Raw genomic sequence first — 25,636 nt, 5'->3', positions numbered from 1 at the left:
TTCGTTTCAAGGCGTTATGGCTATGTTCACACTTTAGTGCTTGATTGTGACTGACAGATTTATTTGATATTTATTTATTTGTATTGATACATATTATATATTTTTGTTTTTTGTGTGTGCAATGTCCTATTGTATTTGTGCTGTTCACGCTGTCAGATTTGAGTCAGAGATGTGTAGAATGCAATCTGGTCAATTTGACCTAAAGTGTCAACACTGCTAAAGCTCTAAATATCCCCAATGTTGCTTGTTTTCTCTAACTGAACTTTGTGGGCAATCTCTCTCGGGGCCACCAGTGGGGCTTTAGTCATACGCTATCCAGGAGAAACAAAGCCTATGCAATGTGACACGGATTCACACGAATGTCGGCTGGAACCCAGTGAAAAAAGCATTTAAAAAATGGCTTCATAAACTGTTGGCTGTGGATTGAATTGAGATGAAAGCATGTTCCCCCTGTTGAGCCCATTACCCGCTAACCCGCTCCTCCTCCTCCTCCTCCTCTGTAGTTCTGTCAGCCCAGCGGTTGGCAGTTGGTTCCCGAGCGGCAACCTGCCTCCTTCTTTGTAGCGGTTCTGACTGACATCAACTCTGAGCGTCACTATTGTGCCTGCTTTACCTTCTGGGAGGGTCTGGACAACCCACAGGTGAGACAGACGGATTTGGATCAGCGCCGTTTGGTATGCGAAGATGCAAAAAAGGTGTAGTGTTAAGCTGATGTGATGCTTGTCTCTGTCCAGCTCCAGAAGGCGGCCGGCGAGGTGGACGAGGCCGACGATGAGCTCACTGTCGTCCAACCAGCTAAGGTCTTCGCCCCCAAGAGCCTGGTGCTGGTGTCCCGACTGGACCACACAGAGGTCTTCAGGGTATGACACACACACAGACTGCCTCAAAACACTTATTTGTGCATATGTAGTTTATGTATCGCCTGTCAGTAGACATTAGGGTTAGGCGATGCGTGTGTATGTGTGTGCGAGCATGTTCCACACGCTCTCTTTTAATTTATTTCTCATTTTTCTCCCTAACAAAACAAACAGACTCAATGTCAACAAAATGGCTATTACACCACACATTGTTCTTATTAATCAGAAAAGTGTACACCTGTTGAATTTAAGTGTATCTCTTTGACTGGCTTCATTTCCTTTTTTAACCCTTAGTTGAGCAAATTTAACTTTTTCTTATTACCATTGCTGACTTCTACAGCCTCACATCACTGATATCCCACACTGTAGAATATAATAGTCAAACGAGAGCCTTCTGTCTGTGTGGCATGCTTTTATTGACCCTTGTGCCCTCCCTCCTGATTGAACAGAACTGTTTGGGTCTGATCTACACCGTCCATGTAGATGGCCTTACTGTCCCCATGGAAACGGTGGTTGGAAATCTCCTCACTTGCGTCATCCCCATCGCTGGAGGCTCTCAGGTAACTGCTGACCACTCCTACCTTTGTCTCTTACATACACACACACACACACACCACCATGTTCGACAAACCTAAGGGCTCAATGTTGCCCAAGGACCGCTCTTCAGTCTCTTTCCTTCTGCTGTATTGCTGCTGCTGGATGGTCTACACCCCGTAGGTTTCCTCAGGCCTCGCTCAGCAGTGTAGTCTGTTGGCGCAGCAGGTTAGCGCAGCAACCTCCATCAACACGGGCCTTTGCTGCCACTAAATGTCCAAAAAAGGCCCCTGCTGTGGTTGGACTCTGTTTCTGTATGCAGACGATAATTGTTAAAATGGTGCTGATCTTCAGCATAGAGCTAGTTTCACGGCCGGTCTCCTGGTCCGCTGAAGGGCACAGTGTTTTGTCAAGCGTAGTGTATTGTCTTTAGTGCGGACTGCAGCATTTCTCTTAATTTCACTGCGTCATTTAGTCGAAATTAACAGACATTTAGCAGATAAAAAGAACGGACATGTCTGTGACACCAACAATACCCATCCCCTCCATAGAGGGGTAGAAATTTGACCAATATAGTACCGTAAATTCCCAACTATAAGCTGCTACTCTTTTCCCACGCTTTGTACCCTGCGGCTTATACAACGGTGCGGATAATGTATCATTCTTTACGGGCTAATGCGTGAGAGAGCGAAAAAAATACCTCGTCATGGAAAATAAACGTAGGAATGCATATGATCAAGCATTTAAGTTACGGGCAACCAATCTGGCTGTTGGAGAAGGAAACTGAGACGTTGTACACAGCAATGTGAAGAACTTACTCAATTTAAAAATATGACGAAAGCTTTCAGAGGAAATAAAAGCAGATGGCTCCAACTTGAAAACGTTCCTCAAGACTGGGAGAACACAGTGGTGTAACAACGCATTCTGTGTGGTCTAATATTCAGAAAATACCATTCCCCACTGTTTTTCTGCCGTGTTAGAGGCACTTTTTGGATAAAATACATTTATTTCCGGTGATTAAAAATCATCCTTCTGTGTAAATATCTCATGTTACAATGTGGACACCTGCGGCTCATAGACAGGTGCAGCTTATACATCTACAGATTTAATTTTCTCTCTAAATTTAGGTGGTGCGGCTTGTATTCAGGTGCGCTCTATAGTCCGGAAATTACGGTAATTGAGTTATTCAAGGAATCATACATTTATAAACAATATATACTGGTGAACACACTGGTATTTGGAACTGAACATTGCTGTCAATGTTGGCCAATAAGCAGCAGTCCTTTGTAAAGGATTTTTTCATTATTCCCATTATTCCCATTTTCCATTTTCCTATTTTTATTTTGCATATATTTGATATCACCATGACAACAAGTTGACTTGATTTATTGCATTTTATCAAACTTTCCCATTACACATATTGTTGCCCATGATTAATGCTCATCGGTTAAACCGTCCCACTGTGGCTTCCCCATATTATGAGCAAAGTGTGCCGTTCGTGTGCAGCCTACTGTACACTGGTTCCTCTGTATTACAGACGGATGAGTCGCCAGTTTGTAGTTTAGATCATGTTCCTCATGGCGTGGACTGTGATTGGCCGCTGGCCTGTTTCCAGGTAACACTCATCCACCAATCAACAAGCCACTCTCTGTTAGTGATTTTGTGGATCAAACGAGCGGACGTGGTTTTGTGTTGCTTTCTCGTCATAATTTCAAATATTTTTGGGATTGATGGCACTTCTGCTCCTTTTCTGTTTTCAGTTTCCACAAGAAAATTATTTCTGCTTTTCTGGGCATGTTTGACATAAGCTACACTGATTATTTTTCAATTGAATCCTCACTTTCTAAAACACACACACACATACACACATGTTGTTGTGCAGGTTGTCTTTGGGTTGCCTTTGTGAACATATGGCCCAGCAGATGGGCAGATGAGATCTAATCAGTATTAATACACACACACATAGCTGAAAACACTCATGAGTGCATGCATTTTTGCTTAAACAAACAAGCACACATATATGTGCATGCACCCCCTCGAAGACATCCAAGTTTTTACTGCATCTCTCCATCGAAGCACAAACTGTCCTTTTCCTTCAACTCAAGAGGAGGGGATTCCACTTAGAAAAGCGTGACCCATTCCTAGAACTGTGTGATCCCTCAGTGAGCGGCTAAATGTCTGTCAGTACATGAGATGCTCTCCCAAACGTACACAGCAGAGTTTTTCCTCCTGTAATATGTGTGCCTAGGGCTGGGCGGTATACCGGTTGAAACGGTCTTATCCCAAAAGGTTTTGGTCCAATCAGAGCTCAGCAATGGTTCGTAGGACTGACCGCTATGTCAAGAGTGTGTTCATGCACGGTGTGTTAATAAACTGTAAATGTAAGCATGCGGGTCCACATCTAGAGTAGTGACTCAGTAATTCATCCAAGGCCAACTAGCTTTGTTTTTAGATTTTCTTTATTTTTTAGAAGTTGCCCTCCCCTGTTGTGAGAAATGGAGATGGTACAACAGCAGGGCGGATTTGGGGTCAGGAACAAATGGATCAAACCACCACTTCTGCATCGTTTCACCACAAACTACACGGCATCTGACCCTGACCTCTGAACTCTGCGTGTGGTAGTGTTCAATTTCCCCAATGAAAGGAAGTGACAGGCTGATCTTCCCACCCATTAGCGATGGAGCTGTTACAGTTCAGAGGGAATTCTATTCCCGGTTTCCCGACACTGTCTGTCACGCGGCCAAGCCATTTGAGCGACAGTAGAGCTTGAAGGCTGAACTGAGTGGGAAAGGAAAGCACGTCAAACTGAGAGTTCCACAATTTGTTTTGCTTGAGGTTGTTGCAATTTTCTGTCACATGACAAGAACACACGTCAGTTCCCATGTAGCCTTTAAACCTTTAGTTTAACATCTTCTCCTCCGATCATTGCGGTGTGAAGGGTGCATCACAGTGTTTCCACTCAAGTCTGTGACTAAGTTTGATAGTTTTTCTATTGTCATCTTTGATTACAGCTGTCAACAACTTTTTTGCATCAGATGAACACAAAGTCACCATATTTGAAGGAGTGAAGTAGAGACGCCATATAGGGCTTGTTAATCAGAGTGTCGCCCCGTCACTATAATGAACATCATGCTGTTTAAAGAAGACTTGAATCTAGAGATTGAGACCATAAACTCATGTTTACTAAGGGAATAAATCACGAGAGACTTAGCATAAATCTCTGGTTTTTAACAGCGGCAGAATCAAAAGGACCTGCTGAAGTGATGAGTGCTGTTACTGTAGCGTCACCTGAGGATCATACTGTCACTAACATACAAGTGGATATACAATCCAGCAGTGAAGAACTTATTGCAACAGGACTACTCAGTGTGTGTTTGAGAGATCAACAATGAGCAATGAGCTGTTCTAGTAAAGGGAACATGCATACCTCTCAATTAGTTAATGACTGCTGTAAATGACAGGTACTTACAGAAAGGCTTGATGCATCATCTGTTATCGTGCTGCCAGATGCTAAATGATGGCAATGCTTTTTTATGTGTGCTTGTCTCTCATGTCACATTTGTGCTTTTTTTTTTTTCTTCGAACTTGGAGTTCACAATGTTCATAACATTGTTTTTGCAGCTTCCTGATACATCACTGTCATGTTGTCCTTATTTCTTGTTTCTAACCTATGCCGTCTTCTGGTGTGTGTGTGTGTGTGTGTGTGTGTGTGTGTGTGTGTGTGTGTGTGTGTGTGTGTGTGTGTGTGTGTGTGTGTGTGTGTGTGTGTGTGTGTGTGTGTGTGTGTGTGTGTGTGTGTGTGTGTGTGTAGCCAGCCGAGCAGGAGAGAGCAGCCAGTTCGGTACGCCAGCCCATCTCCCTCTCTCTGTCCCGGCTCCAATCAGTTCTGAGCTCTTTGGGCTTCCTGTGCCCGTCCCATACCCATTCCCCTCAGCCAACCTCAAAATCTTTCATACACGCTTAATGTCTGACCAACAACTGATCAATGATTCCACAAAACGTCTTATGCAAACCTCTCAATCTTTCCTTGGAACTGAAGTTAAGCTTTGCCTTCGGTTGGTTAACAACTCCAGGAAGCTTTAAAAAGTGTAACTTGCTAACAGCGCAAAGCAAGATGAAGCTCTTCAGATTTGAGTCATTTAGAACTTTGATGAAGGTGCTCCATCAGTCAGGTTGAACAGTTAATACATTCTTTTGTTCCCAGAAACAAATGATGTATCCAACGTGTCTGTGAACCCTGAAAGCTTACATGTAATTCTATTGGTATGATAAAAAGCGCCTTTGAAGCACAACCTAGATTTGATTTGTAGTTAATTTTCAAAGGGAGTCTCAAATGTTTAGTGTACATCAGAGGTCCAGCAGCCAGGTGATCTCTCCACAGACGTCCTCGTCTTGTAACGCATAGCCGTATTATTGTGCTCGAACGGGATCCATTTATATTTTCGCCGTCTAAATCCTTTTGATTCCATTCCCGTAAATGCTAGTCATCCAAACCACACAAAAGTCAATATTTATTGGCTTTGTCTGGAGCTAAGCAGACATCCAGCCTTACCAAATCTGCTTGTTTGTGTGTGTAATGGAGGATGTGGTTGTTAGACACAGAGTTCCGTTCACATCAGAGAGACACTTTCGTCCCTGTAATGAGCTGTTTAAAGAAAGCTCTGTTTTAGAAACGCCATCTAGATCAGATGAGTCTGTCCAGCAGGCTGAAAGTTGGAACTTCTCATTTTATCCCAGGACTCACTTCACGGTGCTAAACCAATCATCCTGATCAATCTCCTTACCGCTTGTGCTTTCCATATGCTGCCGTGAAAAATGGCCTGCGCATGACACGCCGCTTGGATTTCTCTCTCCCACAAAAGGCTTGTTGGACACGTTGGTGTTTTTCTTTCTGCAGTGCGGTCGTTGGCATGGAGCCCTGCACGGCTCCATTCCCGGCTCCATCGGCTTGAATGGCTTGCATTTTACTTGTGATGTACCTGCTAAGACTCTGTGGGGTCCTCCTCTCCTTCGCTGACCCAAGCTGCTCATCCGACACGCACTGTGATTAAAACCCAATGTTTCTGTGGAGCGGCGGGCATTCTTTGTTCTTCTAAGCTCTCTTATTTTCTCTGTCTTAATCTATAGAGAACCATAACATTAGGCGCTGGCGACCGCCAAGTCATCCAGACTCCCATCGATGACGCACTTCCGGTCAGCGGCAGCACTGTGGCACAGCTCTTCAGACAGCTTGGTACGGTTACTTCTCAATATGTAGTTCATTCCAGTAGTGTATTTTCAGGTTCTTGCTTGGTGAATATAACTCATTACATTACATGTTATTTAGCTGAAGTATTTATCCAAAGCGACTTACAATAAGTGCATTTTAACCATAAGGATACAAACTCAAAAGAACAAGAAACAAGAAAGTGCTAATTTATCTGCTATTTGCTATTTAGAGAAGACCGATGGGTCTACAACCCTAGACTTCCCTGACTTCCCTGAAGTCCTACACTCTGCCGTCCCCATTTACTGCAATTAATAAACAAAGCAATGGACAAAATACAAATAATCAGATACAGTATTTATAATGTTATATCATTTTCAGAACTGGGTAGAAAGGCTCGCTCACCCACCCAATCAGTAATAAGGGGCGTAAATCCTCTGGGATGAACCCCTAACTTTTGTTTTAGGCTCTTTGGATCGTTCGCTCAACTGCTGGTCCAACATGTAAATATGAATGCGGTTTGCCTACTGGACTCTGTGTGACTCCTTCTCCTCCCTCAGGTATAATCAACGTGTTGTATCTGTTCTGTGCCGCCCTGACGGAACACAAGATCCTGTTCCTGTCCAGCAGCTACCAGAGACTGACGGACGCCTGCCGGGGACTGCTGGCCATCATGTTCCCCCTCAAATACAGGTGGGACCCCCTCCTCCCTGCCTTTGGGTGTTAGGACATCTGGGTCCTCCTAGCCTCAAAACACATGTGTGCCAGATGTGCTGAATCTCATTCCTGTTTGTGTCCCTCTCAGCTTTACCTACGTTCCCATCCTGCCGGGGAAACTGCTGGAGGTCTTGAGCACCCCCACCCCCTTCATCATCGGTGTCAATTCGTTCTTCCGCTCGGAGACGCAAGAGCTGGTGGGTTCCCAGTCTCCAAGCAACAGCACCAGATATGACCCTTCGTGTGATACGCAATTTGGAAGATTTTTCTGATGAACGACTACATAATTGATTAAATACAATCCAGTATCATATCCAGTATATAGTAATCTTGTGGGAGTGGACCGGCCAACAGGGTTCGGGGTGGGTGTTAGGAGTAGTAGTTAGGGCAGAAGAAATTGTATCATTTCAAATAATATTTCAAATTTGGAAAATGGATAGCTGTATTAAGCATTGGTTCAAGTAGTCCTAGCCCAATTCACTTCTGGCTTTTTTCTACTACCGATCTTAAAGAGAAAAAGGACCCTTCAAATGTTTCAGAAGGTTGTAGCCTGAATACAGCCAGCACCATTATCAGCTACATGTGTAGGTGTTTCCAAGTAGTAGTACGGTAGTGAGGAACCTGCCGCCAGTTTTCAGCTGTCAGGAGGAAACGTGGTTAAAACAAAATGCAATGAAGGTGTTTATGTATTGCTCCATAGAGGTTGTAACGAAACCTCATAAACGGGACAAGGAGGGATTTTAACAATCAGACGGAGGAGACCAAAATAATGTAATATATACACTGAGCTAATTGTACTCATGTTCGATTTGATTACATTGGAGAGAATGGTGTGAAAACTGAACCATTAAGCAGTGATTCATACATCTTTTGATATAAAGCTGCTCCTGCTCTAAGCTAAATAAACTCTTTACAGGCCGTGCAAAGAACAATTATGACCAAAAAAAATTACCATCTTGATCTGATAATCAGAGAATCCCCTTTGCTGAGGTCTTTATTAAAGCTTGAAGAAGGTGTAGTGAACCCTCCCGGTCCGCCCCAATAGAGCCAGTGTCTCCAATCATAACAAGACGCAGTGTCTCGTACAGTAGTCACATGCCATCAATGGACGAGCGGTCAGAGGTCACGGCCTGGGCTCTTTGTTGCGTCCTGAAATGAGCGCCTGCTAACAGAGGCCACTTTGTCCGTGTGTCTTTGGGAAATGAAACGCGTGTCTGGTGTGTTTCCAGCTGGACGTGATCATCGCCGACCTGGACGGCGGGACCGTGACCATCCCTGAGTGCGTCCACATCTCCCTGCTGCCCGAGCCGCTCCTCCAGCAGACCCAGACCCTGCTCTCCATGGTAAGAGCTGCAGCCCCCTCTCTGACACGCTGCCTGTCACATGCAACACAATGTTTCCAGGGACAGACTCCTTGCACATTTTCTTCTGCTGCAGATTTAAATATTATTTTCTCATCAACCTACACTAGGACAAAGTGAAAATATGTTTCTAGAATTCTATGCGAAGCGGAAATCTCTCTTCTATCTTATATATCGTATATATGTGTATATCCAGATATAGATATAAATGAATGAGTAATCAGTTTCAAAAGCATGTATTTTCTTGCTGCTTCATATCGAGCACAGTAAATAATGCCACCCAATATCTAACATGCAGGTTCCAGTGCCAGCCCATTCTGAGAAATGCTTTTTTTCCTCTTCAGTGTGTAAGCAAATGAATTCCCAGTTGCCTCATCATCTTCTTTAGATGTGGATTTGTTTCCTGCTTCCCTTTTATTGCTTCTTTTTACTGTGTGCACATGTCAAAACGCACGTGGGATATTTATCTGTAAACGTGCCGTCTCAGGTATGAGCCTAACAATAGAGCTGCTGCTGGAAATCTGTTGTTCATTATCGAATTACTGGATGAACTGTAGATTGCTGTGATTGCATGAGTCACGCCTATTAACACAGTCTGGAATAGTGGGTAAACGCAGTACTTTGTTTCGCTTGGTTATCTTGGTCATGTTTGATGTAATGTGTCAGATACATTTTTAATGGCTTTAGACCAGTAAACGTCTGCTGAACAATCTACTGATGGTAACAGTGTTTGTTTTATTCCATTTTATGGTTCATAAAAATCACTCCCCGCAGCTTTTTCCCCCTTTAATTGTTTTGCTGCTTTAATATGCAGTGACGGTCATTTGGATTTTATGACACAGATTACCATCGAACAAGAGAGTGCATGGCTCAGTGACGCCGTGCTTCAGATAAATGCTCTATAACATCCAATAGTTCACTCCGGACCAAAGGACGCTGTCCTGCCGAGAGACATGCCGGTAGCTTACTGGTAGCATGTCGCTAACATGCCGGTAGCGTGGCTATAAACCACTGCTTCAATATCACAGGAAAACCGCAACCAACAACCCATGAAGCCAAACTACACAGGAGTGTACTTTTGTCTTCCACATGTTATAAACACTTTTGCTGGTTGTCTCTCTCTTGTCTCTTTATTGCACTTTTGCAGACAGGATGCAAGTGTCCTAGTTGTGCAAAGCTGATAGTTCTTTCAGATTAGATCCTGTACACCTGCCGTTGTCTTCGGGGAGGTGAATACTTTTTCAATCATTTTCAGTCTCTTATATTTAAAAGACATTTGTAAAATGGTTAACCTTTTTGGGCACTAGTCTTCTCCTTTTTCTACAAGTATGAAAACAACAACTCAGAAAGTCCAAATTGTAATACATGTTTAACGGCTGATTACAGGCTTCAAGCTATCGAGACTGCTCGGGTGAGGGTGTGCATGATGTTGAGTCATCTGGTCCTGGATTGCGGTCTTTGTTTGCACCCTTAAAACCTGATGATTAACTTTATGAGACTACCGTCTCCAGTGTTTCTGCTACCATTACATTTAGAGGGGGGGCGGACACCTGACCCGACCCGACCCAATGTGCCCACGTGCACACAGGTGAGCACAGTCCCACCAGTGGACAGCGAGCGTGTGTCAGAAATGTGTCCTTGTCCGTCCCAAAGCTGTAAACCCATGGGAAACGGGTTCCTCTGACTGGCGGATCTCCGGTTAAAGAGAGGCTGCATTTTTCCTCTGCTGTATTTTTGGAGATGTGTGGTCACAGAGGTGGAGGGTGTGCTGTGTTTATTTGGGAGACTGGAACTGGCATCCAGTGCTCCGTCTCAACACCAGCGTTGGATGCAGCGAGGAGCCTTGAGATTGGGAAATCCAACGGGCTCTTCCCACGGACAGTTTTTAAAATGATTTTGTGTTGTAGGAAATGCATCGACCGATTTTTGTTACTTTAACAAAATAGAAACCGATGAAAGTCTCTTTCTTTTTAGAGATGCGGAGAGAAGTTAATAAGCTTTGTCTTTCCATCCACACTAAAACGATTGAAGTGTGATTGAAATGTAATGTGGTGTAAACCTGTGAAAGGCATTTGTCTGTTGACTTTGCATTTCATCTGGATTAAGAACATAAAAAACGGAATTCTATCCTTTTTGAATTGATCTATTGTCAATTATCTCACATCGTGTCTATTCTGGTCTGCTGTGTGAAACAATTTTATTCCTTGGATCTTTTTTTAAAAGTTTTTTTTTTTTATGTCAAGATGATGTCATCTCAGTGGGTAGATTCACACTTGTGATGGTGTTCGGGTGCTCAGTGGCTGAATCAGAATAGAATACCCTTAAGTGTGTGTGTGTGTGTGTGTGTGTGTGTGTGTGTGTGTGTGTGTGTGTGTGTGCGTGCTGAAGACTCTGAACCTGGACACACTGACCAGGCCTCCTCTGAAACGCCTCAGATGACTCGGCCCAAAACTCAATTCCTCTAAGAAAATTATTATGAAACCTTGTGTTCCTACAATTGTGTTACTGCATGCTCTTGTGTGCGTCACGGCCTCTGACCCAGAGACTCTTGTGTGTTGTGGTCCTTGCTCTGCATGCAGGGAATGAGAGCCGGAAACAAGTGGAAGAGAATTTGCTGGCGTGACACCAACACAGACTAACCCTAACCCTACAAACCCCAAAACATCCGATCTGCTCATACAGAGAGCACTACTGCAAAGGCGGGGAGCAGATGGGGAGGTGTGTGTAGCAGGGCTTTAGTGTTTAGAAGGAGGTCTGGCAGAAGGTCGTCGGTGCCACGATGCTGGAGATTGTTGGGCAGCAACCACGACTCGGAGCTTAGCTGCTGTGCTCTCCTTCCACTTGGCTGATTGGGTTTTCAGGGAACAGCCTGAGACCAAAGGCTGTGTCCGAGGTAGTACTCTGGGTTTGTTGCTTCTGGTGGCCTTCTACAAAACATTTAGGCCTTAATTTTAGGACACCTCTTTTTGAGCAAAAACTGACGTCAAATATTATGTCTTTCTTAAGTAAGCAACTCATTAAAAAAGCATTTAAAGTAACAAATAAGAGCTAACCAGTATTATTTCAGGACCCTTTTATCTGGTCATATTGCTGTATTCATTGATGACCGCAGGCCAGAGATTCTTTACTGGGGATCTCTGGTTTGTGCGGCAAAGTTTGCTCCTAAAATGTAGCAAATGAACCCAAATAAAACTGTGCGCTTCACAGTAAACACACATACGATGGATTTCCACCACACACTTCTTTATGTTGAGTGGTTTGCTCCTGTTGTCAAACATACCTGCGAGGCTTCTGCTGGTCTTGACTTGTCTTCATGAGATGTAGGGGCAAAGTGACTGAAGGGGGATTTGTGGTTGTCTTGTAGATTTTGGATCCGGAGCTGGAAGTTGCTGACCACGCCTTCCCCCCACTCTCCACACAACCCTCTGCGCTTAAGATCCAGGTAAGGAAACCAATCCGCTCCCAATAGCTTTGTTTAAAAAAATAATTATGTTGAGCTTTTATGAAATATTTCCATACAATATTTAAGGTATTAAGTGAATGGAAAGTTTTGATGGACAGCATGATGAATTCGTGCAATCTTAGTCGCCTCCACAGTGAACTGTTGTACACCCTCAACTGTTATCAGATTTGGTCCAAAAATCTGGATAGTTGCTCTTAGGCCTAGTGTCTGACCAGCAGGCTGGATTCTACATTTTACTCTTGGGGCATTGAAAGGATGTTAAAAATGTAACTCTATTAAATCGGCGTGTCCAGGATTCTTTAAGTCTTCCAGACCCTGTGGCTAGTTCAGTTGTTCATTCCATTCCTTTTGTGCGTGTGTGTGTGTGCGTGCGCCGGTGCGTACTTTAACCTGACTGTGTGTTCCAGGACAAGGAGATCCGAGGAGTCTTCCTGTGGCTGTTCGCTCGGCTCTTCCAGGGCTACCGCTGGTGTTTACACATCATTCGCATTCACCCAGAACCGGTGATTCGCTTCCATAAGGTCTGTAGAGAATACTGATGCGAGTAACCGCTCCAGCCAATCACCTGTGCGCTCTGAACAAAAAGGTCGCCATCCGCTTAGTGTGACGTGTGTCCCCGCAGGCGGCCTTCCTGGGTCAGAGGTCGCTGACGGAGGACGACTTCCTCATGAAGGTGTTGGACGGCATGGCGTTTGCAGGCTTCGTGTCAGAGCGAGGGCCTCCTTATAGAGCCACCGACCTGTTCGATGACGTGAGTCTTTGCAAAGCTTCCCCCCTGTGTGACTGGGTGGTTGAAACCCACACCACTCGGATGTGAAAGGTAACTTCTTTATGACGTTTTCACAGCTGGTGGCCAATCACGTTGAGCGGATACGACAAGAGGAGACCTGTCCGCACAAAGTCATGAACCACGTCAAGGAGCTGGCCGAGAAGCTCTTCAAAAATGTACGTTCTCGAAAGATGCCCTTCACTCAGCCCTTATTCTGCTGCTATCAGTTTCCTCTCATGAGACTCTTCTCTGGCCCATTTTCTTTCTTTCTGTTACTGCCTTTTTCAACGGTGAACCTTTTTAGGTTATTAAATAACAAGTTAAATGAAGCATGAAGGCTCACTCTGTAGTAATTTCCCCCCTATGTGTAAATGTCTTTTTTTTACCACTCATTTGATTTACTGGCCTAACATGTCATTGAGATATGTCCTCTTTTACGTTGCGTTTTTGCTTTCCTTATCTCACTTTCTCCTTCTCTCCCTCCCTCTAGGAGAATCCTTACCCCGCCGTTGCGATGCACAAAGTGCAGCGACCGTCTGAAAACAGCCAGAACAATGCACGGAGTCAGACGCCGTTCCCCATGCTGGACGAGGTGACGGTTGAGCTCTTCATCGACCACGCCGCCGCCAAACTCAAGACCGCGCCTCCTGTGGTCAAGGCAGAGCTCATGGGCATGGTGCCGTCTGGGCCCCCGCTGGGTGAGCCGGGTTGAGGATTGAGAAGGATTGTTTATTATTGTGTCAATTGGTAGTTTGTTTCCAGTTCTTAAAACGCTTTGAATCATCTGAATTATGAAGACGTGCAGTTGTTACGAAGGTGCTTAGAACTTGCACGGCAGCTGGTGTTTGGTAAGACAGTTCAATGTCTCCACTTCCACCTCCAACCTGCTCTGTGGACTTTTCACTACCAACAGTTGGTCTCACAGTGTGTGTTTGAGCTCGGTGTTGCAGTGATGAATGGCGGTCTGGCCACTTCTCCCCTGTCTCCACAGGAGACACCGTGGACAGGAACGGCAACGTGATGGCCAACAGCGCCCGCAGGCTGGAGGTGGTCAGGAACTGCATCACATACATCTTTGAGAACAAGATGCTGGAGGCCAAGAAGGTACAAGTGACTCACTCCTGACGCATGACTGGATGGTTTAAGAGGGGTCTGTGGAGTCCAGTGCTCTTTTCACAAGCTGCACACCTACAAACCAGTTAATTTGGCGACCAAGCCTTTAGTTGTCTTTTTCCATCAGGAACATAAGGTAGCCTTGTGAACTCAATACCTTCCTGTTGCTTGTAGTGTTGTGAAGCTATCGTGTTTGATTTATTGCGTGTCCTCTGTCTAGTTGATGCCAGCTGTGCTGCGGGCGTTGAAGGGTCGGGCAGCCCGGGTGTGTTTGACCCAGGAGCTCAATCAGCACGTCCTGCAGAACCGAGCTGTGCTGGATGATCAACAGTTTGACTACATTGTCCGAATGATGAACTGCACCTTACAGGTGAGTCACTGGAACATTCAGAAGCTTAGAAATGCGCCTATAACCTATGCCATCATTGCATTTTGCAATTAGGTTGCGAAGGTCTTGAGACAGCGTTCAATAATTTTTCCCTGTGTCATTTCACATTATTACACATAACTTTATTGGAAATATATTTATTGAGAAAGATGGTGACGTGTTTGTGACTCATTTCACCCGCTATATATGTATTACAGATTTAAAGATATTTTTATCTTGTTGTTGCTGTTTTAAAAATGGTTGCATTTAAGAGGACAGCATTTAAAGCTTCAGATACAATAAATAGTCCAATGATGAGTCTCAAATGTTGATTACAATTGTTTTATGGTTTTCAGTATCAGATCATTGACTGCATCTTTATTTCTTTCAGGATTGCTCACATATAGATGAGCATGGTATAGCAGCTGCCCTCCTTCCACTGGTCACAGCCTTCTGCAGAGTAAGTTCACAACCAGATCAACCAAATTCATTCCACTTTGCCAGAAAAAATCACTGATTCCTGTAGTGGTTTTCCATTTGACTAAGTGAGGAGATTTTGTGGTTGGAGCATTCTTGAAGTTGGTAGGATGTCTGTGTTCATTCTACAGATCTGAATGTCATTCCAAGCGGCTGGCCCCCCTCACAAAATTCTCCCATTGTGTTTGTCTGACAGAAAATGGGTGCAGGCATCACACAGTTTGCCTACAGCTGTGTTCAGGAGCACATGGTGTGGGCCACCATGCAGTTCTGGGAGGCCATGTTCTACACCGACGTCCAGAGCCACATCAGAGCTCTTTACCTGGAGACGGAAGAGGGGGAGCAGCACAACAACCATGTGAGCACCATTGTCCCACTCAATATGCTACCACAGTGAACAAAGGAATTATGTTCAAAGTTTGGCTGATGTTTTAAATAGAAGAGCGGAGTGTAGTTGTTGTTCAGATTTGAATCCGTAAAAATCTTTTCTCTGATTGGTTCTCAGGATGAGCGGGACGGGTTGGGTGACGGGAGGGAAATCAGTGCCCTAGAGCTAGCATCAGAACAGAGCCGGCTGTGGCCCACTCTCAGCAAGGAGCTGCAGACGGAGCGCGTGCAGAAGGAGGAGAGCACGGTGTTCAGCCAGGCCATCCACTACGCCAACAGGATGAGCTACCTGCTGCTGCCGCTAGACACCAGCAAGAATCGCATGCTGAGGAGCACCGGCCTCGTAGACGTGGAGAGCGTCAGCAACAGCTACGTCACAAACAGGTACGGTCAGCTGTCCAACTTCATTGTTCTCCAGCCGCTCAAAAAGTTAATAAAACTGTAATAAAGATAATCTTTAAATTAAAAAGGAGATCATAGTTGAAAGCAAAAATATGAATGTCGGGCGGTAAATCAAACACTGCTTTGCTTCCAGCTGTAGCGCTCTTCTCAGGCGAGTCTGTGAGAGTTTGTGAACCTTTTTATTCTCCTGGTCTTGTAGTATTGCGGGCAGCATGGCGGAAAGCTACGACACGGAGAGCGGCTTCGAAGACGCAGAGAGTTCGGACGTGGCAAACTCCGTGGTGCGCTTCATCAACCGCTTCGTGGACAAAGTGTGCAACGAGAGCGGGGTGACCAACGAGCACCTTAAGGCCCTCCACACCATGATACCAGGTACGCAGGCCTCAAAACCGCCACAACACTCGTTCCCTGATCCCTCCCTTTGCCCAGAGTGTCACACCCAACTGTCCCCTGGTATCCTTGCAGACATCGTTCAGATGCACATTGAGACGCTGGACGCAGTCCACCGGGAGAGCAAGAGACTGCCTCCGATCCAAAAGGTAACCAATTCCTATTTTTACGTTCCGCTGGACAAAGGCCGTGCAGATCCCCACTCAGCCCCGCCCACTCCCCTCTCCACCAGTCCCTTCAGCACAGGCTCACAGTATCACAGCAGGTACGTCTGTCCGCCAGAGGCAGAAACCTTGTAACTCGAAGCACGCCCGAGCAGTGCATGTTGGGTTTACTACTCCGCCTGGTTGTGCCGTTGGTGTCTCAGAGGCCGCTGTAGGAGCTGAGTGCCTTCAGTCTGAAGGGTGCAGTGTGTCGGTGGCAGCTCTGAGCTTGGTGGCGCATGGAGTACTGTGATGCGCTGCGATGCGGTTCGAATCCTGGCTGCTCCATGTGCCATGTCGAAGTGTCCCTGAGCTAGACACCTAACCCCTAATTGCTAAAATTCCTAAAGTATGTTAGACATAAAAGAAATTGGATATGGCGGTTGGTGCATTGGACAGTAAGACAATGGACAACAACAAAAATAACAAGTTCAGCTAGTGGATACAACGTGAGCGGAGCAAAAGCACACAAAAAGCATTATTGTGTAATTTGCAGTCAGTAAGGTCCCAGCAGTTAAATGCCTCCTCCAGAGGATACTCCGGAGGACATACTTGGCGGTAGGTGTTGCGTAACAGATTAGGAAACAAGAGTGGTAATTCAGTTCCCATTCAAGGTGGAGTTCTTAGGTAGCTCACTGGGCCCAGCTGGGGGGACAGGAAGTGATGTTAAAGGCCTGAGGACAAAGCCTGCTCAATATTTTATACGGTTGCTGTTCAGAGCTCAACAGCGCACAGAGGCCTCTGGGATGGAGACGCGTATCCTCTGGGACCGCTCAAACACGACTGTCCTTGTTATTTAAGAAATGCCAAAATAAACATCCCATCAGATAAACACACCCAAATGAATATTATTATACAGTCGGTGTATTTAGATTTATATTCTTTGTTTGTTAGGTCCTCTTTGCCAAGATCCCAGATAATGTTTTGTGGTTTGCTGGTCACCAAATCAAGTAACCTCAGAATGTTCGTGAACGCATGAGACTTTGATGAGTGCAGTGGTTGGCCAATAACTAAATACAATTACCTATGTATTATTCTATATTGAAATTGCAGAATATGAGTAGAATATTATGGTTTTGTTTTGAATCCTTGTTAAAGAGTATCCCACGAGGCAGTGCCAATGGTTTCACTCCCATTGAAAAACATTGCGTCGGGTTACCACGCGGTCGACTGCAAGAGCTAACGGAAAACTTGGTAGTGTTCATTAGTGATCCTTGCTTACTAACGGACACATTTCATTCAAAAGCAACCCTGACTGACTCCAATCAGTGGAAGTCATCGGAGTAAGGTAATGACTGAGAATGTGTGGAATAGTTCTGACTGTTCTCTCGCTTTTGTTTTGCGCTTATCGTATGCAGTGTTGTTCCGTTTGGTCACCGCTACTAGTTCCCCCGACTACTAAAATAAACGTGTACATAAGGTTCCAACAGAAACGGAAGGTTTGAGGGGAATTATAAGATTCATTCATTGCTAAAGTGTTCTGGACATTAGATTGATGCTATAGAAATATTTGGCTACGGAATCGCGTGATTAAGCTCCCTCCTCTCTTTCTGTCTCTGCGCAGCCCAAACTGCTGAGGCCGACGCTTTTGCCCGGTGAGGAGCTGGTGATGGACGGCATGCGGGTCCACTTGATACCTGACGGTCGCGAAGAGGCCATGGGGCTGATGGGAGGTCCGCCCCTGCTTCCTGCCGAGGGCGCCATCTTCCTCACCACCTACAGGCTGATCTTCAAGGGCACGCCCAACGACCCGCTGGGTGAGAGATGACATACACACTGATCAACTGATGAGCTTCCAACCCATGTCTGGGTTAGCTCTGGGGGTCTTCTAAACACTTATCTTTGCCTGCGTGTCTGTCCCGCTCAGTGGGTGAGCAGGTGGTGACTCGCTCGTTCCCCATCGCCTCTCTGACCAAGGAGAAGAGGATCTCAGTCACGTTACCCATGGACCAGTTTATCCAGGAGGGGCTCCAGCTACGCTCCTGCACCTTCCAGGTACCCTCACATCCTCAACCCCCATCACCGATATCCGGGCCCTCTCTCGTACTCATTTCCGAAATTTCACCTGTGTTCTCTGTTTGCGCTTGCAGCTGATGAAGATTGCGTTTGACGAGGAGGTCGCGTCTGACCTGGCCGAGATTTTCCGGAAGCACATGCACAAGCTGCGCTATCCTCAGCACGTGCAGGGCACCTTTGCTTTCACCGTGGGTCAGTGCGGGAAGATGGTGGTGGAGCACAAGACCAAGGACAAGAACCAGTCACTCAAGTAAGGAGCCTTCTATGTAGGAAATATGTTTACATGCAAGAGAAACTAAAGAACTACAAAGACTCCTAGTCATCAGCAACACGAGCACCCTGTCAATCTCTCATAGCATTCGGGGGTCTGAAGCATCCAGGGGTTCATGACAGTAACTCATTGATCACCAGCTTCATTTGTCTCAAGGATGTAAATGTTAGTTGCTGATGGGCGTGTGTCACTGTGTATGGTCACTCCTGTTTTTAGTGTGAGTGGGTGTGAATGGGTAAATGTGGTGTAAAAAGTGCTTCTAGTGGTCAGAAGACTACAGAAGAGAAATACAACTGCAGTCTGTTAACCATTTATGGTACCAGATTTCAGTAGTTGCTAGTGACCTATTGGAACCATGAAAAACAGCTAAAAGTCCCCAAAAAGGTTGAAATAAACCATGCCAAGCCTGCACACAAAGGCTGTCTACACTTAATGCATGTCACTACAAATCTGAACAAGTTGCATGAAAACATTTCATTTTGAAAACATGTGTCATTCGTCAGGACACTTTCCAAAAACCTGGTGAAGAGTGCCAAAAGGACCATCGGCCGACAGTATGTGACCAGGAAAAAGTACTCTCCCCCCACCTGGGAGAACCGGAGCAGTTTCCAGTCGGAGTTGGATGAGGATGAAATCTCAGGTAAATGCTGCCTTACGCTCATTTTCTTTTACATTGTTATGACATCACCGAAAAACCAAGTAGCTCAGTTCTCCGTGTGTCGTGTCACAGTTTCAGAGGAGGTGGACCAGAGCTCCCTCACCCTCTCCTCCACCATGCGCTCATCCGACAGGCAGACCATGAGCAACGTCGTGGAGCGAGCCTGTTGCCGCGACTACCAGCGCCTTGGCCTGGGCACGCTCAGTAACAGCCTGACGCGCTCCAAAAACGAGCCGTTCCGGATCTCCACCGTCAACCGCATGTACACCGTCTGCAGGAGGTGAGGCCCCGCCGGAAGACAGCTCAGAGACCAGGGGGTGTATCAACAGGGCTCAACAAAGTGTGTGTGTGTGTTACAGCTACCCGGGTCTGCTGATTGTGCCTCAGAGCATCCCAGACACAACCATTCAGAGAATCTGCCGCTGCTACCGTCAGAATCGCTTCCCTGTAGTTTGCTGGAGGAATCCGCGGACAAAAGGGGTCCTGCTGCGATCTGCAGGCCTCCATGCTAAGGGGGTGGTGGGCTTCTTCAAGTCACCCAACACCCCTGCGTCAGGTAAAAATCTCATCCGTTTTAGGAACAGAGTTTATTAACTGTGTACTGGACCTTTTTTCATTGCCTGGAATATTTCCGGTTATATTGCCCGCCCCACATCGTCTGCCGGTTAATTCCTCATGTTTATCCATCATCAAGATCATCATACACATGTCCCCACCACTCCTTTAAAAGTTAGCTGCCCTTTTGACATTTATGGCTCTGCCATGGTCAAGACAAGCTGTTTCTCTGACCCTCAAGCTTGAGATATGATCTAGGAAATCTGCCTTTTTTGTCTTTCCTTTGAGATCTAGAGCATGAAGCATAAAGACTGGTTCATTTGTTTCCTTCACTGTGCAGGGCCGTCGCAGGCCGACTCCATCAGTTTGGAGCAGGAGAAATACCTGCAGGCCATCATCAGCTCCATGCCTTCTTACAGCGAGAGCAGCGGAAGAAACACACTTAGCGGCTTCACCTCCACTCATATGAGCACCTCTGGTTGGTGGACACAGACACACACACACACACACACAGACTGACTCACTCTCACAGGGACCTTGAGGTCACATGGCTGACTGGTTTCCTCCGCCCACAGACTCCTCCGACAAGCTGAGGCAGCCAAAGATCGGCGCTCTGATGAAGCAGGTGATGGGCGCCAAAGAGGAAGCCCCCGGAAACTTCAGCAGAGGAGGTGAGACGCGTTTGCGTGTGTAAGCTTTTCTCCCACGTTGCTCCCGTAGTTCTTCTCTGTTCGCTTTATTTTGTTTTCAACACAAAATTTGTGAATTTTGTTTTACTTTGTTGCTGAAACTGGCACTACAAAAGGAGGGTGTGTTTTGTGCATTCCCTTGTGTGTATGTCACGATCCTCCATTGTGTGGCGTTGGTTAACCGGCCGTCTCTGTCGTTTGACCTCAGCTCTGGGTCAAAGGGCGAAAGTCATCTCCCTCTCTCAGCCCAAAGTGTCTGGGAAGGCTAGGAACACTCCTAGAGGTACAGTAGGCCCCGCCCACACTCCCCTCCCTCCACCTCTGTCTAACCAACGAGATTTCTCTAACAGTAGCGTCAGTGTGTTTGCTGTGGCTCCCGACAGGGTGCTGTCTGCGCGGACTAATGGTCTGCTCTCTGTGCATGCTGCTGCCGCAGCTCTGCTGTCTGACGTCTTGTTTGTCGTTTCCTCTGCTGAATGTCAGCAGCAATCGGAGTTGACGGCGTAACGTAACCATCGTTGAGCTGGGCTGGGTACTTTAAGTGACTCCTGTCTTGTCCACTAGCATGGCTAACAGTAGCTGAGAACGTTATACACGTCCATGTGGTTTAAAGAATCATGCCGACCTTTTAATGGCTGTTTCACATGGTCAAGACCTTCGCCTATGCTCTGAGGACTCCGTGTTTATGTTGTGCTTCCTCTGAAGACTCTACTTGGTGTTTTATTGCAGGTAAATGGGGCAGCATCCGGGGCAGCGGGCGCCTAAGTGCCTACAACCCAGACGTGGGGACACGTCTGGCAGGGAAGGAATCGCCGCAGCCCAACGGAGGGCCGAGCGAGGCGCTGTTTCTTCGCCAGCAGAAGGCCTACCTCTACATCATCGGAGACAAGGCCCAGCTCAAGGTAACCACACACAGGCTGATTATTAGAGGGCCTGTGGTATTTTAGGGTTAGAAGAAGATCACCTGTATTGACTTGTATTAACAATGTCGTTGCGTTCAGGGTGGCAAGCAGGACTCGTTCCAGCAGTGGGAGGTGGTTCCCATTGAGGTCTGCGACGTGCGGCAGGTGAAGAACAGCTTCAAGAAACTGATGAAGGCCTGCGTGCCGAGCTCCTCGACCTCTGACCCCAACATGAGCTTCCTGCGCTGCCTGGAGGAGTCGGAGTGGATGGCTCTGGTTAGTGCTCCCGTGCACCGCTCATTTTGTGACCTCCTGGCATTGCTCATATTAACCCGTGTGTGTGTGCACGTGCAGCTCCACAGGGTGCTGCAGGTGTCCGTGCTGGTGGTGGAGCTCCTTGATTCAGGCTCATCCGTCATGGTCAGCCTGGAGGACGGCTGGGACGTCACCACACAGGTCTGACGCACCTCAGACTCTATAGCTGAAAGCTTTTTCCACGAGGCTCAGCAGTGACCCTGAGCTCTCTGTGTCCAGGTGGTGTCTCTGGTGCAGCTGCTGTCCGATCCGTACTACCGGACGTTTGATGGCTTCCGGCTGCTGGTGGAGAAGGAGTGGCTGTCGTTTGGCCACCGGTTCAGCCACCGCGGAGCGCAGACCCTGGGCAGCCAAAACAGCGGCTTCACCCCTGTCTTCCTGCAGTTCCTGGACTGCGTACACCAGGTGGGTCTGCAGGCTGAGGCTTTTGCCGTTGCTTTGATAAAAGACATGAGGGGGGGAGGGTTGCAACGGTCTGGACCCAGGAGATTGGGAGCTGTGACTTGGCGACATTTAATGTGTGAACACAAGCTTGTGTGCAGTCCGAACCGTGTCACCGTCGCCCTCTAAACTGTAACCCTGACCTCTGGATTCCTCCCTCAGATCCACCTGCAGTTCCCCATGGAGTTTGAGTTCAGTCAGTACTACCTTAAATTCTTGGCCTACCACTACGTGTCCAATCGCTTCCGCACCTTTCTGCTCGACTCCGACTACGAACGCATTGAGCTGGGTGAGAACATTTGAGTCTCTAAATGCTGCTGTTTGTTTCAACTTCAGAATGTATGTCATAGATGCAGTGTCTGTGTTTCTGACAAGCCCCCTGCCACCTCTGTTGTGTGTGTGTGTGTGTGTGTGTGTGTGTGTGTGTGTGTGTGTGTGTGTGTGTGTGTGTGTGTGTGTGTGTGTGTGTGTGTGTGTGTGTGTGTGTGTGTGTGTGTGTGTGTGTGTGTGTGTGTGTGTGTGTGTGTGTGTGTGTGTGTGTGTGTGTGCAGGAGTGCTGTATGAGGAGAAAGGAGAGAGGAAAAGCCCTCAGGTGTGCAAGTCTGTGTGGGACTACATCGACCGACTCAATAAGAAAACACCGGTCTTCTACAACTACATGTTCTCTCCTGAGGACGAGGAGGTGAGACTGCCACACTCTCCCGAACCAGTTACTCAGAGGTGTTCTCTACACACACTGAACAGCCCTTTAGCTTTTCACTGGAAGTAAGGCCTCGCAGGGATACAAGTGACTAGCTGCAGTAAACAGAAAGAGCAACAACATGGCTCCTAAATGTTTAAAGAATAATTACATCCCAGTCTATAGACCTTTCACACAACTTCCCTATTTGTTACCGGAAATACGCAATCTTTTTGCGGCTAGCTAGCTCCTTCCTGTCTGATCAGGGCAACGGTAAAAAAATGGCGCAAGAAACGAGCAAGAGTTATTGTAACGTAACCTGTAACGTAGCTGTTCTTGATATTTCCAAAAGCAGCCAAATCTGTCATTTCATACCTTCCTTGTTGATGGTGATGTTCGACGATCCAGGCTATCCGGCGAGATGAAGGACCAAACTAAACTTAGAAAGGAGAGCACTTATGTCTGCAGCAGACACTTAGACCATAGAGGACTACATTTTAAGGATCACTGTTCGCCTCTTTAAACCAAAGGCTGTCCCTTGCCTTTTTCCCTGGAACAATTTCACCCCTAAAGGAAAAACGGAGCCTGTGTTTGAGCAGTGCCATAAACGGCAGCTGTTGCCATCTGCATTCGGCTTTAACATTATTGTCACTACACACACAACGTTCACTTGCACAAACAATCAGGAGAAATTGATACCATAATGCTTTTTTAAAAGCAGACTACAATACTTCTGTACGGTGTTCTATATCCTCTATACATACACACATTATGTCTAAGTGGACACGACAATGATTTGTCATTCTACTCACAGTTCAGTTAGCCAGTTAGTTCTTTATTTATTATTTTTTTGTGACAAAGTTTTCCTCCACCAATCTTGCAAGGTCAGCAAATGTAATTGTAGGTAAATCTGTGAGCGAAGTTGTGAAGACTCTCTCAGAGAAATGTGTCCATTTTCTCATTGATTACGCATTTGCGGTTATTGTGAAAAAGGTCTATTCAGCTCCAAAAATGACATTATTAGTTAACAGTATTTTAATTTGACACATTGTAATATAAATCAACATAGCAACTGGTTTAAATCTCGCTGTTACTATTCAAATATGCTATTGGTATTCAGTCATTTGCGCTAGCAATTAGAGCTAGTGATTAGCACTAGTGAAAAGCAAGAGCAAATTAAACAAGTAGCTTCTATCCTGAAGGATCAGTAAAGCCCAGCTCAGTTCTAAGTAACAGTTGTGTTTTTTTATAGTCTTTGACTGCAGCATGAAATTATGGTGGAATTCGATAAGCTAGCTAACCTGCAAGGTAGTACCAATGCTTGATCTTTGTCATAGAGGCACTTCAGCCAATTTTCTGGGGTGTTGTTCCCATTTCACACAATATGTTTACTCAGTGGACACTATGCAGGCGTTGTAACAAAGGACATTCATAACCCAGTCACTTTAAGGCGCTATCGTGTGTTCCAGGTTCTGCGGCCGTACACTTTCAACTCCAACCTGAAGGTTTGGGACTTCTACATGGAGGAGACTCTGTCAGAAGGGCCATCATACGACTGGGAGCTAAGGGGCCAGCCGGAGCGCGTGGCAGAGGAGACACTCGATAAGGCCGACTGCGGCGGCCCCAAATCGCAGCGCCACATCGTGTGGCCGTGCTACGACAGCCTGAGCAAAGTGGTGCCCGACGCCATCACCAAGCTGCTGCAGGACCTGCAGAGTCTGGAGGCGGAGCTCGGCCAGACATCCGAGAAGTGGAAAGACACGTGGGATAAAATAAAGGCCGCGCAAAGAACGGAGTCCAAGCTGGAGAGCAAGGTGACACCAGTGGTTTCATTTTCACAAGATAATACAGGAAACTGCAGTGTTGTATTCAGGAGAGCAGTTGGGAATGCAACTCCATTTAACAATGAGATGTTATTTATTCTGTCTGTAGGAAACACATCACTCTATTGTTGTGCTTTTACGGACATGTTCTGATTTGTTATTAAAGTAGTATTGGTCACCTAAAGTGTTTTAGTATTTACAATGTCCTAATAGTTAGTAACATTAGGGAAAAGTTCCTCAAATGCTGCACAGATGACTAAAATCATCCCTCCGTTCTCCACAGCCGTCGTTCTCCAGCTCTTTGCTGATGTCGTCCAACCTGAGCCACCAGCGGCGCTCTCAGGGCGTCTACCTGCAGGAGAGCGGCGTGGGATCCTCTATCAACCTGGCCATGGACCACGAGACCAGCGCCACCTCCACCCCCGTCGCCGGCCGGCCGAGCACCAGCACACTCTACAGCCAGTTCCAGAGCACGGAGAGCGAGAACAGGTCTGTACCCGCAGTGTTCCATTCCACTGCTGCACCAAGGCTTGGAGCATCTGAGTGAGTGCCACAGAGCTGGGAAGGCAAAACAAGCAATGCAGACGGAGGACTCACTTTTTATTCATTATTGCACTTAGAAACCAAGACATCAAAACCCCAACGTTTGTTTGTAATACAAGTCTCCATCGTCATATTTTGTCTACTCTCCCATCAGGAGTTTTGAAGGCATCCTCTACAAAAGAGGGGCATTGTTGAAACCATGGAAACCACGGTGGTTTGTGCTGGACAAGACCAAACATCAGGTAAGATGGAGGGGTGGTTGAGATCAAAATTCAGTGCCCTCAAGTCCTTGGAAAAAACGCCAAAAAATAACCCTGTAACAGCAAAAGAATGAGCTCCCATCATCCTGTCTACAGCTGAGATACTACGAGAGCCGACAGGACAAAGAGTGCAAAGGAGTGATCGAGTTGGCCGACGTCGAGTCCGTCATTCCAGGCACGCCCACCATGGGAGCGCCGAAAAATATAGAAGAGAAAGCTTTCTTTGATGTAAGTTCAC

General features: G+C 46.4%; 1 protein-coding gene across 3 annotated transcripts in view; it reads left to right on the top strand.

Annotated features, from left to right (window-relative positions):
- sbf1 (SET binding factor 1) overlaps nt 1–25,636 on the top strand; it is a 43,353-nt gene that overhangs the window by 13,968 nt on the left and 3,749 nt on the right. Inside the window, exons 3-41 of one of the 3 annotated variants that reach the window (XM_037459962.2) lie at nt 504–641; nt 735–860; nt 1,307–1,417; nt 5,203–5,232; nt 6,519–6,624; nt 7,158–7,290; nt 7,403–7,511; nt 8,544–8,657; nt 12,040–12,117; nt 12,546–12,659; nt 12,761–12,889; nt 12,985–13,083; nt 13,398–13,605; nt 13,899–14,011; nt 14,241–14,390; nt 14,779–14,847; nt 15,061–15,222; nt 15,370–15,635; nt 15,853–16,025; nt 16,119–16,192; nt 17,811–18,003; nt 18,114–18,241; nt 18,337–18,512; nt 19,037–19,173; nt 19,264–19,471; nt 19,551–19,747; nt 20,087–20,224; nt 20,322–20,417; nt 20,644–20,718; nt 21,165–21,337; nt 21,437–21,613; nt 21,692–21,793; nt 21,872–22,057; nt 22,256–22,382; nt 22,645–22,775; nt 24,242–24,586; nt 24,879–25,084; nt 25,293–25,380; nt 25,495–25,626. In XM_037459962.2, coding sequence (XP_037315859.2) covers nt 504–641; nt 735–860; nt 1,307–1,417; nt 5,203–5,232; nt 6,519–6,624; nt 7,158–7,290; nt 7,403–7,511; nt 8,544–8,657; nt 12,040–12,117; nt 12,546–12,659; nt 12,761–12,889; nt 12,985–13,083; nt 13,398–13,605; nt 13,899–14,011; nt 14,241–14,390; nt 14,779–14,847; nt 15,061–15,222; nt 15,370–15,635; nt 15,853–16,025; nt 16,119–16,192; nt 17,811–18,003; nt 18,114–18,241; nt 18,337–18,512; nt 19,037–19,173; nt 19,264–19,471; nt 19,551–19,747; nt 20,087–20,224; nt 20,322–20,417; nt 20,644–20,718; nt 21,165–21,337; nt 21,437–21,613; nt 21,692–21,793; nt 21,872–22,057; nt 22,256–22,382; nt 22,645–22,775; nt 24,242–24,586; nt 24,879–25,084; nt 25,293–25,380; nt 25,495–25,626 — 5,517 coding nt within the window. The remainder of the gene's footprint in view (nt 1–503; nt 642–734; nt 861–1,306; nt 1,418–5,202; nt 5,233–6,518; nt 6,625–7,157; nt 7,291–7,402; nt 7,512–8,543; nt 8,658–12,039; nt 12,118–12,545; nt 12,660–12,760; nt 12,890–12,984; nt 13,084–13,397; nt 13,606–13,898; nt 14,012–14,240; nt 14,391–14,778; nt 14,848–15,060; nt 15,223–15,369; nt 15,636–15,852; nt 16,026–16,118; nt 16,193–17,810; nt 18,004–18,113; nt 18,242–18,336; nt 18,513–19,036; nt 19,174–19,263; nt 19,472–19,550; nt 19,748–20,086; nt 20,225–20,321; nt 20,418–20,643; nt 20,719–21,164; nt 21,338–21,436; nt 21,614–21,691; nt 21,794–21,871; nt 22,058–22,255; nt 22,383–22,644; nt 22,776–24,241; nt 24,587–24,878; nt 25,085–25,292; nt 25,381–25,494; nt 25,627–25,636) is intronic. The other 2 variants (XM_037459963.2, XM_037459964.2) reach the window with 2 other exon arrangements.

This window comes from Pungitius pungitius, chromosome 2 (assembly GCF_949316345.1).
Source record: "Pungitius pungitius chromosome 2, fPunPun2.1, whole genome shotgun sequence".
In the NCBI taxonomy this organism is placed as follows: Eukaryota; Metazoa; Chordata; class Actinopteri; order Perciformes; family Gasterosteidae; genus Pungitius; species Pungitius pungitius.
This window is presented reverse-complemented; position numbering and strand designations above follow the sequence as displayed.